The following is a 17,478-nucleotide window of genomic DNA, read 5'->3' as shown; positions in this document are numbered from 1 at the left end:
AGAATATTCTTGGTGTCTGGTCATACTTCAGTTCAGGTTTTCCATCACTGTTACAGACTCCAACAGGCTGCTCTTTCCAACACCTCCGTTTCCTGCCTCTCTCAGCCCCTGGACAGGCTAATGGGTCTCTCATGTCCTCACAGATGAACTCACCAGCAGAAAATATCTAACTGGTCATCTGATAACAGACTGGTGCCAAGACCAAAACATAAAACTATATGCCGATATGTTAAGTGATATTTGTGTCCAATGCCAAATACTGCAGACACTGATGTGGTCTCATAAGATTATGATGATGGGGATGATCATGATCGTGCAGAAGGAGGCATACGTGAAAAGACATTATGCCATGAAATGTTAACCTGTGACATTTTATGTTAGACATGCATAGGTTTTTGTAAGCACAGATCTTCTTCAGCAGTAATTTCTTTTGCTTCTTTGCTTTAAACTTTGAAGAAAACATATTAAAAAACAAAGAGAAAAAGGACACTCTAACTGCCTGAAAGACACATTCAGCTTTTTCAGAAAATAACTTTTTCATAGAACCAGCACTGTGGATATGCCTGCCTGTTGTAGAGCCATAAGCCAAGTATATTGTATTGTATCACACTGCTAGCATAGCTAAAAGTCAGGTTCATGCAAAAAAACCATGTCAAAGAGACTGAAGTTCTCTACAAGCACTGGCACAGTGTTAATAAAGGGCAAGCAGGATCAGAATTAAGAAAATATTTGCTCAAATTGTCAATAGAGAAGTTGTTTTTGCTACCATTATGAAACAGATGTTGACTATGTAATGGCAATAGAATGACACCATTAGTGTTTGCTTTCACTTTTCAATTTTGCACAAAATATTCCAAGAAAATGAAGGCTGACTGATCAAGTCAGGCTCGCTGCCTGGCACCATTTCTATCTGCTTTCATGTCTCTATTACACACTAAATGAATGAATAAACACACGCTTCTGTCCCGGGTTGCTGGAATTTGCTACTCTGAGGAAAAAAGGAAAGTGATCAAGTGTCTTTGCGCCAACAATACCACTTGGCAATATTAGATGGGGGAAATTGTCTATTTCCACTTTCAATCAAAAACACAAGGATGGTGGCAAAACAAGGGTGCCATTTAACTGATCAGTCACGACAATTTTGTCAAAGCTCCTACAGTGTACTAAAGTGGTAACAGTGTGACCTCGATACTGCATGCTGTCTGAATATCTTAGTGACAAGCTGATTTATTGGCGCAATATACCCTGGCAGTAAAAAAGGCAAAACTCTAGCTCGATCAGCGTTAATGAGAACCTTAAGAGCAAGTTCGAATACCAGAAACTGCGCCACAGAAATATCTAGAAATTATGTGTGTCACGGCTGATACCCAAGAAGCGGAATTAAATAACAAACAATGCTGGTCAGGGTTTGAACATAACATAGTTTTTTAAAATGAAAATGTTCGTACATGATAAATAGACACAGTTCACTCCATACACCAATACACACCAGCCTTGAACCAGCAGGCCCACACAAAATCTGACATCTCTGTGGATTTAAAGCATAAACAGAAGCTAACTGTAAAACTCAGAGAGTCTCCACATCCCCAACCCCTTGTGCATGTGATGTCTTCAGTCAGCCTTAAGATCAAAGTTAGTGCTGCAGTGCTAATTTCATTTTTTAATCACAGCTGAGAATGTAAACAAAAACTGTTGTAAATTCAATTTGAGCCTGCTAATCAGCTACCACAGACCTGTGCAACTGTCTGGGCATGCAGAGTGTAAGCGAAACCTCTCAGGGGCAGAGCCAGAAAGGCTGGAGAAGGATAGACGTAATATGTGAAGAGAACAAATGTGTAAAAGAATATGTGGAGAGGTGAGAAAGTGACAAGATACATCATGCTTGTGGTCAGCCTGTCATTATGGCACAGGTAAGCTGATGCTTCAGAGTTAAAGTCCCTCTTGGATCGGGCTGAGCCCTCACTGACGGTTCAGGCCAGGTGTCCAGAGGAGAGAGGCACTCTGTTTTTGGTATGTACATGAGGCACTAGTCGCATATCTTGGTAGCTGCTAAGTACAGGACCACTCTTGCTGGGCAGAAATACTGAATGTGTACTGAATGCAGGAGGACAGACTCCCTCTGCTGGTGAACTGAAACATGACGGATCCAATTCAGAGAGACCAGTGGTTGTGTTCGGTGTTGATCTTCTCATCACAGGCAAATCCCTTTTCTCTCTGCACTGTCAATATGTCAGTCAAACTACTCTGTCTAGAGAGCATGAAGCAAATTTTTCCATCTATTAGGTAGAAGAAGTCAGCGTGGTCCCTGGTCTGATCTGTACCCCGTTCCCTCTGCAGGCTGAGTCAGAAATTATGATCATTATGTAAATACTTGCAGGAGTTGCACTTTCATCTTTGGAGAGATGTCAATGTTGCAATGATACAACAAACTGACACTGAAACTGAAACACTTTGTTTAAACTTGCCTCCTTGTTTTTCTTTAACAATAAGTTGGAAATCTGATAGACAGTGTGTCTGTGCAATCACACACTACGGCATTTTAAAACTTTGAGTGGCACATGTAAGGTCTGTGGGCCACAGTCAGTTACGGAGTTGCTGAGGTTTGCTGGGTCTGGCATGAGGACCACGGCGCCGGCTTCAGACGAGGGCCACAATATTTTTCAGCAATGTGACAACACACTGTGTAACTGTGGCTGCTTTAATACAACCTAAATATTTGAAGCTTACAGCACCTGAAAAACAAAAACAACAAAAAAGGTCTCTCCACGGCCATAAAGTTCTCAAATAAATAACTGATGAATGGAGTCAAATCGTAATTCTGCTTTTGAGACCAGAAACAAACAACTTTTTATTTATTACAAAATTACAAGCAAAAAAATGACAAATTACAAACAGCATCCATCAAGTGATACTTGAATTAAGCCTGAATCTGTTGAAACCATAATAAAACCCATGTGATAAAGTGGATTATTGGGAGTTTCCTGGTGACCCTCTTAAGACATCCTCACCTGTGCTGCCCAAAGAGCCAAAACTGGAGACTAGACTGTCCAGCTGCTGGGTCACACCATCTGAGGTGACTTACGACCCAGAGGGCAAAGCTGTTCCGTGCTATTTTCTCCTACTTCCGACACCCTCCGCCAAGGCAGGGGATAAGCTTTCCAGTTGCCCAGACCATGTGAACTTTGCCCCTGCCAACTGCCCAGTAAAGACAACAGGATCAGGAAAAACAGGAGGGTCATAATGTAGTTTCTGAAAGATGATGGCACCAGTGATAGTGGACATCTGGGGAAAAAACAAAACTGATGTCCATTATTGAATCTGAACAAAGCCTCTTTTAAGGTAATGTTTTGTTAGCTTTACGTCCTTCAATCCAAATGGATTAGAAGGATTATACTGGACCCTTAATGCGTTTTCAGACCATTAAAGCGACTGAAAAACTGGGTGAAGCTTCTAAAAAGAAATAGTTTTTTCTCAAAAGAGAGAGAAACCTACATGTTTTAAAATGGGACACTGAGCACTTTTTTCTAAAATATGGTTAATGAGTATAATGCATATTTCTGAAGTAAGAATCATTAAGAGAAAATTATATTATTTCATGAGATGATTGAAATTGCAGTATGCACATGAAAATCACATATTTCTTGGCAGGATGATGAGCTTCCAATTTTGGAACATTAACAATCATCCACTTGAATGAAGCAAGCCTGCAATCTTTTCCTCTCTCTCTCTCTGTAGTAGAAATGTAAGTGATATTTAAAGCAGATGAGGCCCCAGAGAATCCATATAAACTGTAATTCAGACTTCCAGGAAGTGGGTCGGTCCACCAAGTTGGTCAGACTGAGATATCTAAACATCTACTTGATGGCTTGACATTTACATATGCGACCCAGAAAATGAATCATAATGATTCAGGTACAGAAATCCATAATGCCCAGAGGGTGAATTGTGACACCTTTGCTGAAACACTGACTTTTCATCTAGTGCCCAAGATTTTCATTGGAGCATATACCTGCAAAAGTACAGAAGGTGTCTAAGATGGTGAACATCAGATCAGAATTAGCATCATTAGCAAAGTTAACACCTGAAGTGAGCATGTACCTCTAAACACAGCCTCTAGAAATTGCAGATGCTTTACATGCACATCTTCAATCAATCAGCACAGAGGATCTATGTGTGTATATATATATATATATATATATATATATATATATATATGTAGGTTCAAATGCAGATTCTTCAACAGTGGCCAGGCTGCTAGCTGTATGCGACCAACGCTTAACGCTAACAACCAGAAAACAAACCAGGAGCTACATGGGAGCCAAAAACAAGCATTAACAATCCTGTTGTCTTTGTGACAGTTACAATTCAAGTCAATTAAGAGAAAAAAAATCCTGAAATTATTATGTAGCCCTTGCATGAGGTTAAAAACACTCTTCTCCTATAAAATGTCAGCAGCTTAGCTGATTTTAATAGCCCATCATTGAAATAACAATGTCGCAAAGCAGGGGAATTAAAAACAAGCTTTGGCTGTACATTCCTGCGGGTATGGCTGAAATTATTTCAGCTGGTCTGATGATGTGGAGATAGAAGAAAAAAAAAACACCAGGCAAACAGAGAGCCGTGGGGCCAAGAAATAATTTCCAATCCAATCATAAAGAACTGTTAAGGACATTAAAGCAGAGACATTTCACTAAATTAACTAGGCAGTGATTTCTTAAAGGGCAACTAGTTTTAAAGAATACACCATCACAATTTGCATTTTCCACGCCATCAGAAACAATAACTGAATACAGACTAGAGAGAAGAAGAAACAGACAGAGTATACTGCTGTATCTTAGTGTTATTTGGCCAAAGGGAGTATTGTGAAGAATCAAGGCTGTTACTTTAATCTCACATCAAGAAAATGATGAGGCAACATTAGGGAAAACACCACAGGAGAATTTGGTTAAATGAGGAACTCTTGGGGCATGCTGGTACTTGGGCACAAACACTGGAGATGATGCTTGTTTGGCCAGCACTTACAAGTCATCCCACACACAGGCAGGGTGAGGAATGTGATGGGGGGGAGGGCGGTCAGATGGACAAGGCTTTGTAAAAACATGCATACTAAAAATATTTTTCCATAGCCTTGTGGAATGTATTAAACAACAGTTGCTCAATGCGACAATATAACTTTCATTAGCTATGTGGGAAAACATCACTTTGGTCAAAGATTGCAAAAATTTCAGAGCCTCCAGACGATACGCCACCAGTTATACAACACACATCTGCAAAATTTTACTCTGAGAAATACATGCAATGCAAATAAGTAACGCGCAGCAAAGTGCAGAAAATGGCTTTTAGTTGCTGGAGAGAATCTGGGAAAACAATTGGGTGCATACAGAGCAGGTACTGACGTGTTTCAACCAGCCAAGCGCCCCACCTCTTCTTTGCCGACTTCTGAATAAGCTTTCTGCAGAAAAGCAGCAGACCGACTGTTACATCACCCTCTTTCTTATCAGCAATGAGAACATCACAGCCTCTTCTGCTGCACTTTTCATGAAAAGAGAGAGAACGCAAGAGAACCAAGGCTACCATGGAGAAAGAGATTTACTTTCCACATACACTCACAAGTTGAATTAAAATACTGAAACCTTTTTCTTATGCACATTAAAGAAAAACACAAATCTGTTAAAATTTGGGTTGGGGAGCACTTACGCTTTGTCAAAATAAGCCATGCACTTGACAGTAGGGGCATATCAGGATACATACTCATTAGACGGTGTGATTTTTGCACGTGTGAGCTCTGGATCGGTCTCAATAAAAGGCCACACTAAAATGTGCAGTTTTATCACACAGCAACACAGATGTCACAGGAATTGGCATGCTGGTTGCAGGAAATGTCCACCAGAGCTGTTGACCGTGAACTGAATGTTCACTTCACTTCCAAGAAGTGTCATTTCAGAGACTTTGGCAGAACATCTAAAAACAATTGTACTTAAAATCTTAGAGAAATAAGTGTTCGGTCTGCATACAAAAGTTGCATCTTTGCAGCAGCAGCAGCAGCAGCAGCAGCGGTGGCTTCAGGACACAAACACCTCTGTACAAAGACTGTGATAACTGAGACCGAGACGCAGTGTTTAACACAAAAGCACTGGTCGATTTCACCACCACAGGTCATTGTGACTTCTGCAAAACTATCAAACTGCATGAATTGTGACCAGCTTAGGGTCTGTGATAAAGCAGAAATACTTGTCTGAGGAGAGCCAGAAACACACAAACACACACACAGTGAGCACAGCTTGATCAGGCTTAGTCTGAGCCATTTCACAGCGGTTTGTCCCTCATCAGCAGAATCTTTGTGTTTCTGTTGCTCAGCACGCTTGACTGTACACGTGTGTGTGTGTGTGTGTGTGTGTGTGTCTGCTGATGTTGGCTGCAGCTTGTCCAAAGTCAATCAATAACATGCTCCACTCACATGCAAACCTTCTACATCACTGACCCAACCAACAATCAAACAAACACACAAGCGCGTACACACACACACACACACACACAGAGTTCATATTATACACACAGTCTACTAACTGTACGGTCCCCAAACTCACACTACAAACGTACAAACAAGCCACAGACAGCACACTTGCGCTCCCTGCTCCGAGCAGAGCGATGCGGACGCAGCATGGGAACACAGATGGGTAACACTGCTGAGATGACCTCACGGCTGCCCCCATGGAGCCAGACTTTAATCCTAAAAACACAGACCGTCACGCTACCACCTACTCTACAGCCAACACGACATCCAGCCTAAAACAAACTCTGCTCATCCTGTCTGAGAGTTGGCCTCCTACTGTGAATGTAAGTTCGATGTCTGTGTGAACAAAGCCGCAAAGCCATGCAGAAAGAAGTTATTTTTCACAAAAAAGTTCAAATCTCACTTGGTCACAGAAAGACATGAACTGGCTATATTATTATAATATCCCCTAAAGATTTTTCTGTTCCTCACAGTTTTCCAAAGAGCCCCAATCTGGCCAAACATTTCAAATACACCCAAGAAACAACCAGAACTGCAACAGTTCTGTTTACACCTCTGCATTACAGGGTTAAGCCAGACTTAAGGCGTGAGCTCTGTAGGCTCCCTGTAATTCAGTCAGCACGGACTGCTTGTGTTTTCGACTACATTTCTGAGGCCAGTAGAAACTGATGAGTGAATACAGCACAAGCCATTTGGAAAAAGGCTCAGTTATGTTCTCCTTTCCAGGAACACACACGCAGCAAATCCATTTCCACCACAAACCTTCTGCCCACTGCTCTCTATTCAAGTGAATGAAAGACACCATGAATAAAGCACAGCACAGACTGATCGTGTACAATACATCTATTTGGTGCTGCGGTGGTGTCGTCAGTGGGTGAAATCTCACTCAAGCACATGGGACCATAATTTACATCATGCTGTATTGAGTAAGACTTAAAACTAGATACTGAGACCATAAGCCTTTCACTAAAATACTCACTGAGGTAAGAAATCAAGTAAGAAGTATCATTTCATTTTCTTGCATCTTGCAAGCTTGCATACAGTCAGACTACACTTCTTTTCTTTACTTCACAATGGAAATGGATTCGCTCCAGCGAGCAGAAAATTCAGAGAACTTATGGACTGTTCGTTAGATAACGTATGTCAGCTAGCTCACGTTCTGAAAGGAATTTAACATCTGCACACAAAATGATCAACTTCATGACACTTTACAAAAACTGTCACAACCGGCCCTTTCTCAACACTCATAATATATTCTACCTTTACACTTTTTAATCCATTTGAACGAGACAAAACAGAGAGACAGCACAGCGTTTTACATCAATTGTACCCTGCAGTTAAGTAACAGCTGGACAAACCACACAAGGACCTGCAGTGGACTAAATCTGTATATATGTTCATTATTGTGGGAGCTTTTAAATAGTGGCTGTGTTCATAACAAAACATATATCTTATTACCTTTCTCAAGCCAGTAGTTTCTCTTTAGTCTTTTTATTTCTACAGAAGTTAAAATAAGTGGGTTTATATCGCTCACAAAAGGGTGTTATTCTGAGTAATGACATTTCAAATATTAAATCTTTAGCTTCTGTGTGATGAGACAGACAACAGAGCAATTTTGTACAGTTCAGTGTTGTGGATGAATGGGAAAATGTCTTGAATGACAAAATTGTGTGCTGTGACATCCCTTGTATTCATTTGTGACAGCAGCCTTTGATGTTAGTGTATTGCGTGAACATCTTCTTGACATGACAGCAAACAGGCCAGTAATTTAGTCTGACAGGCGCTTGTCAGAGAAGTTTGACCTGGGATTAACTCAAATGGAACATTTAGTGTATACCAACTCAAAACCGAAAAGCAAGCAAAACACACTTTGAAAATGAAGGAGAGGGGAAAAGAGGATTTTTCAAATCCCAGGCCTCCTCACCCCACCAGCAGAGGGTTAAGAACACCTGCTGGGTGTCTCTGAGTTGGAGAAGGTTTCGACTTGATAACATTACACAGTTAGTCAAAGCCTTAAAGGCTGCTCAACGGCTTCAGAAAGATCCCTCAGGCATTTAAGATGCAGCAAAACCTACAAGTTCCCACAGCATAGTGATGTTTACTACTGTAAAAATCAACAAACTTCTCATCTTAGTTTGAGAATACTGATTCGGGTTCAGCAAACATTTTGTTCAAATGCTATTTATGTTATTATTTATGTGAAAGTGAGACACGGTCAGTACTACAGTTGTCGCTGGCGAAGTGACAAACACGTTACAATATCCATGTTTAAAAGTGTAATTCCCAATTTAAAAACATCTCACAAAAACAAGGCTTTCCTGTGACTGGCTTTCCCTCTGCATCACAGACAGATGGAACATACTGCATATCCTTTACCTTCCTGCTGTACTTTCCTAACAGGATTTACAGGAAAAACTAGAAGCAAGCCATGGACACTCCTGGGGCTGAAACCCCAGCAGCAGATCGATACCAAACTCTCCAAAGAGCCACAGTGGCCTCCCACATTTTAAAAGCTTTGTGTGATAGCAGGGAGTCGGGAACAAAATCATTTGTTTTCACAATGGCTTCAGCACTAATACACACACACACACACATAAAATCTGTGGGAGTTGGGGTTATTCTGTCAGTTATAATCAATTCGAGGTGTCCTAGAATAGCGCTTTGTATTCTATATTGATTAAGTAGAAAAAAAATTGCTAAAACTAATATTTATTAGTAGACCCCATCTGACAAACAAGCGCTGATTCTAGGGAAGTCTGACCAGAGGTATTAAAAATGATCTATCATGTATAGCCTGCTGCTAATGTAGGCGCTACAGTTGTGGCTTTGTTATTACAGTGTATTAAGCCTGTTGTGTTAATGCGACAAATGTAGCTAATTTCCCAACTTGAGGTCTTTTTACAGATACTTTTTGCTGATGGGATGACTGAAGCTCTGTGGCTGTTAGGGTTGATTATATGAGAGCGCTCGGCTAATAGCTTATTTGTTTTGTGCGTGTGCGTGTGTGTGAAGAGAGAGAGACTTCAAAATACCGATTAAAGCTCAAATGGCTTTCAACAGCTACTCACCTTTCTAAAGTCTGAAAACAAACTCTCTACCACATGATATCAGACTGTAAGAACAGATTTGTGTTGAGCTCATCTGCAGACTATTTCAACAATTTCATAATCTTATCAGTAAATACAAAGCCGTAACTAAAACGGCAGATAGTGATCACTGCCACAGGCTTGGAGTCCAGATGCTCCTGTCTCCCATCTCCCAGCCCCATCACCGCCCTCCTTTTGTTAAAAACAACACTGAAATCAGAGTTGTTTCGACATCCCGACAATATAGTCCAGCTCTAACTCGTCCCAGCCCTGCTCTGTTTTGTAAAATAACACGACTTCAAGGGTGCGGGAGGACCTTAGATTTCACCCTAAAGCGCATACCTGCTGGGGGAGAGGACAGGAGTAAGACAAGGTGTGATCAGGAACACAAAAGAAGCAAGACAATATGCAGGCATACAGCAAACTACCCTTAGAAATGGAGGCGAGTGCTACATCCAAAGAAACTGAGTCCTGAAAATACACAGGAGGATGTTAAAGCAGCCTGAAGAGCTGAACTGACTGATGGGAGGCCTGACAGCCTTTGACCAGCAGCAAAAGCAATGCTCATTTCATTTCTGATACAGACTGAATAAATGACCCGACAACAATAAGGCTGTGAGTCATTTATGCTGCTGAAAGTTCTAATATCATCGATGCTGAAGCACAGTCTATAAGAGGGACGCAAAGCACCCGAATGAATACTTTATAACTGATGTGACCCTTTCATTACACTGAGAGAAGGTTCATATCAGGTGAGTGTTCAACCCAACACTGATGAAAACTTTCCAAACCCAAGGACTGCTTTTGATGGCCAGCCTCAGTTTGCTGTTGAAACCGTCTTCAGTCTAAATAACAGGGAGGACATCTGCAGAACACAAACAAGAGTGAACGTCACTCCATGTCTGCACACAGCAATTTGAAAATACTGTGGAGGACAACAGAAGTTATGAGACCAAAGGCAGCATAGACGTGGCTTTACTGTTACAGGTAGGAGAAGGCAACCAACAAACTACTTTTGAGGTATTAAACTTAAACTAAAACAACAGTTTCATGGTTATGGATCAGCTACAGCCAATAGCCAAATCATTTTCATTATCAACTAATCTGCTGGTTATTTTCTTGACCACACAGTAATTTGGTCTATAATAATGTCAGGTTTGACATACACTTTGTTAATAAATTAAAGCAGCTATAGCCAACATTTTATGGTCGAAAACTATCCAAAGTGAAAACAATGTTACATAGTGATAATGGTCACTCACAGTGATGAACCCACAGAGAATTAGGACCTGAATCTGCACACCTCCACTCTACTTTATAGAGCTCTATAGCGAGTTTCATCCATAACATTCTCATTGCTGCTTAGCTCCTAACAGTAGACAGACACAGTTAGGGACTAGCCATTAGCATGTAGTGGAGCATTTGTCAGACCAAGGAGCAAGATACTCTTCTCAGGGGTGTGTAAAAACCAAAACATGAGCAAAAACAGAACAAATGTTGCACTTTTTGGCCCCAAACATAACTCCAAATGAATGATAATATTGCTCTGAAACTGCTGGATGTGTAAATAAGCGAGTAAAAGGTTCACCGCCTCAACGTGAGGCGATGATGTTTGGTCAAAACTTGTTGAGTAGCCATAAAATCAGCTATTGCAGGTTTATGGTACCATTAATTTAATAGACAATTACACTCATGGATGAATAGTTTTGCCTCTCTAATTGTAACCTTAATAGAACCTCAGTAGTACTACCCTGAGTAGTTACAGAAGACCTGACATTAGAATATTATAGAACAAATGTATGCAGACTCAGAACTTCATGGAAGTCTTCATGAAAAAAAAAAAGAAGAAAAGAAACAGAGCAATAACATCTCAAGCCACGGAAATAAGGTTTCCTCATTTTCTATAGCCATTTTCCCACAATATCAACGTTGACATTCACATTCACAATACAATTCTAATGTAGTGAGGACAGAAATATGAGAGAGCACAGAAACAATTCTTTTCTTGCAAAGTTAAAATGATTATACTCGGTAATAAAGAAAGCATAATTGCTGTCTCCCCCTCGGGCGGTCTCTACCAAATAAAAGGCAGAAGGTAAGCTAATGTTGAGAAGCATCTTTGGCCAGAAATCAAACTAAACATGGAAATATTACTGGGGCAGTTCATCAAGAAACTCATGAAATCATAATCACGATAACACCTTTCTGTGACAGTTCAGAATCAGATGTGTGATGATCAGAGATCTCAATCGTCACCAGGCATAAATTTTTTGCACCACAGGGCGGGCTGCACACAATCCAACGTGCCTCTGATGATTAACCCTAATGCCAGAGATTCATACGGGGTGTGACACTGAATGGCTTTCATTTCATTTCTATAACCACTTATACAATCCCCATGACACGGGAAAGAGAGACACGTTACTCTTAAACGTGCCTGTCTATGAATTATTTACATTCCTCACCAAACGCATTGTGCGGGTTCTTGTGGCCTAACAAACACGGGGAGCGCATTTCCTTCCTCATAAAACATTCGCAAAACAAATTTTTAGAAAAGGCCCTTTTAACTCGTGGACTGTCTACATCCCTGTTTGTCGGCTTGCAGACTTCTTAACTGCCTTTGTGGGTGCATCGCTGTGTTTCTTTGCAGATTGCTGACACCAGCTGTCGATCACATGTCCAGGGAGCTTGAGTGGGCGGATGCACATGGGTCCTTATCCATGTGCAAAATAAAAAAAGAAACACAAAACCATTCATAATCACTGCAGTTTTTCCAGCATGGTGTGTTGTTCTGTGATTAAACCATTTTTTCTGTGTTGAGAACAGTTACTGCTGTTGTCACCATGGTTCTTAGCCGCCCACTGTCAAACCCATGAGTTGAGTCTGTCGACCAATGAGTGGCTGTGTTCCTCACTGAGCATAAGTGTGGCAGATCTGGTCTCAAACACATTGTGCGGTGGGATAACATGTGCTTAACCAAACAAAAAGCTGCGGCAGTGACAAATGAGCTCAACACTGCTGTAGACGTTATGTGACGGCAGTCGTGTGGTTGTCGTCACAGCATTAGATGCGACACACTCCCATCAGTGTCACGGATGCCAGAACCAATCAGAGTCAGTCTATCTGATGTGCCAGTGAGAATGGAAGTGGAACAGCAAAACTAAAATTTCTAATTACTTTCCCACAATAGCCATATTACATGCAAACTAATAATACAATTATAAGGTAGTCTAGGCAGAAATATGAGTAGGCTGGAACCATGGAAACACCATTAATTCATTACAAAGTTAATGTGATTATGCTCAACACTTGGCAAGCATAATCGCTTTAGAATATGTGCAATATTAACTACATTACTGAATGGCATTTTCAGTTTAATTGTAGCCCTTTATATGCAGCCAGAGTAAATTTTGTCTCTTTCTTATCAAACAGAGGTCACTAGAATGCACTGCAAAGAAATCCTCTGAAAAGACTCGTCGATACTCATCGGTATGCAGAGCAACACCTTGGCCGATAACCTAACCTCGGTGTTATTTAATATCATGTGGCATTAAAAATAAACCCAGAGAACAGACAGAAATCAGTACCGCACGGGGAGTCAGTGTTGACCATTTTCGAAAGAAAGACGCCAGTTTGTGTTCAAGTGAGCAAAATATAACAAAAGCTCTTAAGAGTTTTGACCATGAGAACCAGAAAACTATTCTGAAAAGACATAACGCAAACCTCGCATGGCCAAACCACTTTTGCTTCTCATTGTTGTCTGGCAAGGACATGGATAAATCGGCTTCAGATCAGCGTCACCCCATGCAAGCTGCAGAGCAGATGACTGGCGGGTAGAGCATTTCTCTCACTGAGCATGAAGCAGCTTGGATGTCCAATAGAGTGATTTTAGTGCATGCCGGCCATACAGACAAAACACAGTGGAGCTCCTCGGATGACAGATCAGATCTTTGCTCATATCAGATGTTTACTGTGACAACAAGCCGTGACTGCGGGACAGCAGCACAGACTAATTTGAAAACTAACCAGGATTTCCAGTTTCTCTTCTCTTACTCGCCAAGCTCTCCTGTCTCTGCAGATAAGAATCTGAAAAACAGTTTTTGCAGAAGCTGGAACATTTTTTTCAACATATTAACTTTGGAAATGTGGGTTGTAGCCAGTTTAGATATTTGGAGAATGTTAGTCCAACCAGATTCAGATATTTGATCTTAATCTTGCAGTGGGTATTCTTATCTAGACAATTTCTTTTGTTTTCTTTTCCATTTGTCTTTATGTATAAGGATCTGCTTGCCATAGGCTAATTTAATTTTCAGCAAAAGAATGATTACATTATTGGATTTTATTGGTAAAATTTCTTAGAATACAGCAAACACTAAAAACTTTGTGTGCACATTTTCGAAAATACAAAAAGAATCTTCTTGTTACTTTTAATCAACTAATCGCATTACAATTAATCAAATACTATTCCGATTATCAATTGCTTGTTGTGAGTCATTTTGTGAGAGAAAAATGGTTCCAGCTCCTCTAATGTGAGGATTTCCTATGAATCACCTTTTGAACACTGAACAATGGATTGATTACGTGAGGAAATTATTGACAGATTAATTGCTAATTAAAACAATCATCAGTTGCAGCCCTTGTCAGCTCATATATATCATGGATTCTTGTTTTCTTTTTATTTGGAAGCACGGGACAATTATACAAGAGAGTGCTGGTCATGAAAAGCCTTGTAATAAAACACTCTTAGTAGTCTTCTGCACAAGAGAGTCACAGAAACTCGAGCCCTGAGCCCAAACTACAGACCTCTTCTTGCCTTTAATCTACGGCTCGTACTGAGGGAACAACTTGGCATTTTGTATCCTTGCCAGCAAGATTGCAGTTTTGTTTTCCAGCGACATTAAATCATTTGGTCGTCTGTCATCTCTTGACTAATATAAGTTTGTTCCAAAACTTGATGGGGAAATCTGACTGGAGGATAAACACAGAACCCAATAAATCAGGTCAAGTCATCACTTAAAGATCATGTCAAAATTTTAGCAAACAAGCTATAAACTTCCATTTCAAAGCAAATCTATACATTCTTTCTTGAGGAGATAAGGCAAAGATAATAAATTTACATTGCGCAAGGGGTGGATGAGGATACAGCTTACGCAACGGCGTTGTTTGCTCTGGTGAGTTGCTGTTTGTTCACATAATTCAAGAGAAGTTTCCTTTGAATTCCTCCTCCACTCTCCTCACTCAGAAAACACAGATGTATTTTTCTTAATTATTAGTCATCCCACCAGGAAAGAGTGAGCGAGTTCACCTCTCAGACACGGTGCACCAACAAGGGAGGCATGTCCCTAAAATATTTACAGTAAGACTAATGTCAGTCTAATGGGTGTTGACTGATATGATTTATTTATTCATTTACTTCAAAGGACCTGACGAGCAGGTATGCAATAATATATCTGTTATCTTTGGCAACAATCGAATTAGAACAAAGGTGCAGTAATGTCTTTAAAACATTCAACAGCAGACATTCAGACATAATGATGGTGTAAAGGTTATGCCTTCTGTCGGTTTTTTTCCTTTGGTATCCGCCTGCATACAGGAATGCTATGGGAACCGTAAATGTCACGTCTGTTTCCTCAACACAGCTTACCTTAAGCTTTTCCTAAGATACATTTAAAACAAATGTCATAAAAAATAAATACAAATCTGGAAGAAAAAGAAGCTTTTTTGCTTCAAATTTAAATGATTTTCTCTGCTTCAGACTCAAGGCTGAGACAGCAATCAGTGCAGATACAATACCATGTCATTCCTGAAAGGCTTTTTTTCTCCCTTTAAAAAGGCCCCTATAGTTTGCCACACACAGCTCCTCTGGCTTCATGCCTTTCTCATGGTAATTGCCGGGAGCTGAATACAGAGCGCAGCACCAAACACCCACTGCATGTTGAACTGTGCAGAATCGTAATGAGTGTCTATTAAGTGAGGTTCAGAGGCTGCTGCTGGATTGTGAGGAATTAATTCAACATTATGATCTGTGATGGGTTACTCAATGCTGCTGAAAAAACTTGACAGATATTCGGCAGTTTTTCACTATACTGTGATATTCCTTCAGTACTCTTGGCTGTAACATGTGCAGACTTAGCCTGAGAATAAAAATCAACTTTAGCATTCCCAGAGGGACTTATGGTGTCTCCACGGTGCCACCAGGCCATGGTGCCTGCTTGAGATAGTTTCTGTAAAAACAGGAGGTTTTCGTGTCATATTGTTTGAAAGCCTTCTGTATTTTGTTCCAGGGTTGCTGCATTTCTTTTCAGTTATAAATACACACTGAGATGCCAGTTTATTAGGATAAAACCAATGCAGCCTAACGCAACAGCCCTGCAATAAATCTAAGCTTCATGAAGGTTAGGATTTTCAGTTTTTGCTAAAATACAAGTGTTGACTCGACTTTTGGTGATTTTCTTTTTTTGTGAAGCTGGAAGAAAATCAGTAAAGAAGTATTTTGGTAATCTGATAATCGATCCACTGTTCTTGGTGTTTTTTCAAGCCCAACTGCCAAACGTGCTTTGATTTCAGCTCCTCAAATGTGAGGATTTATTATTTCTATGTCACAGATGTTAGTTAACCGAACATCTTTTATATATAGTGTTATAAATAGCATTGTTTTTACTGTTTTCACATTTTTCGGGTAAAACCCTCCAACCGTTAATTGTGGTAACATTTAATCTACCCTTATTGGTAATATTTTAAACACCCCTCAGTGTGACACAACACAAGTCAACAGCAGCACAAACCACAGCCTCAAAAGTGATCATAAAGTAGATTGAACACAAACAGAACCTCAAATTACTGCAGACCCAGCATATTTTTAAGGGTGTTCCCGTAGACAACAACCAGGACACCAGGCGCTTCAGAGCTCTGATTTGCAGACCCATCCTCCGCTTTGTGAATAACAACAACGCTGCTGCGGATTTGCTACAGCTCATAAAAAAGTATAAATGCGTGGTAATAAAAAATGTGCCAGGCCACATCCAACACTGACGCGGGGCTGCAGGTGCTTAAAGTTGCTGGCGGTGAAATTTCCGACCACATCGCCGCCGTGGGAACATGACCGAGGTTAATGTGGTCGTTAAGCGCAGGAGGTCAGGGTTACAAACAATAACCACCCCCCGGTGCTAACACGCAACGCCTAGCATTAGCATCGCCGACCAACACAATGATAAGAGAGGGGAATATTAGCAAAACTGAGTTAATACAGAAAAAAACAACAGCTTTAAACTTACTGTGATGGTTACTTCGTGCTTTTTCAATCGATACTTGAGGCTTTTCATCTTGTAAACGTGTTGGTTTCTGGTGTTAAAGGTTTCCTCAGACGAATAAGTTCATGAATAGCATTAAGAAAAAAAAACTTTCCAGAAAGTTCAGACGAAGTAAGTTTTATCTGCCCCCTTTTTCCTCACAGAGCGAGTTTCACCTGACGCCTAACCGTAAACTCTGCACGCGCTTTGATTGACAACCGTCGGAGCCAATCAAACTGAAATATGCAACGCCCGGTCTACTTGTGATCCAATGGGCAACATTCGAGGGCGGGACTTCCTGGTAAAGTGTCGGTGGGAGAAGTTGGAGATATCCTGGGACGGGGCAGGAAAAACCTGGCATGACGTCAGGTTTACCTGAGGAATGAAACACCTTGAAATAGTAATTAATCCCGGAGCAACCAGGCAGGAAATTACCATTATCTGCCATTTACAGTAAACAGAAACTGTTTACATAATTACCTACTATCTAAAATTAACACCTGCTATGAAGATTACCTTAATAACTATCCAGTCTGTTACCGAGTTACCTGTCTGTTATTTGTTACGCAACACTTAGCTTACTGTGCTG

General features: G+C 40.6%; 1 protein-coding gene across 3 annotated transcripts in view; it reads right to left on the bottom strand.

Annotated features, from left to right (window-relative positions):
• The window catches only part of uacab (uveal autoantigen with coiled-coil domains and ankyrin repeats b), a 40,392-nt gene extending 23,295 nt beyond the window's left edge, over window positions 1–17,097 (bottom strand). For all 3 annotated transcript variants that reach the window (XM_046393063.1, XM_046393072.1, XM_046393081.1), the window contains exon 1: window positions 16,875–17,097. In XM_046393063.1, coding sequence (XP_046249019.1) covers window position 16,875 — 1 coding nt within the window. In that variant the 5' untranslated portion in view covers window positions 16,876–17,097. The remainder of the gene's footprint in view (window positions 1–16,874) is intronic.
• Window positions 17,098–17,478: the final 381 nt, after the last annotated feature.

The sequence above is a fragment of the Scatophagus argus genome, chromosome 1 (assembly GCF_020382885.2).
Source record: "Scatophagus argus isolate fScaArg1 chromosome 1, fScaArg1.pri, whole genome shotgun sequence".
In the NCBI taxonomy this organism is placed as follows: domain Eukaryota; kingdom Metazoa; phylum Chordata; class Actinopteri; family Scatophagidae; genus Scatophagus; species Scatophagus argus.
This window is presented reverse-complemented; position numbering and strand designations above follow the sequence as displayed.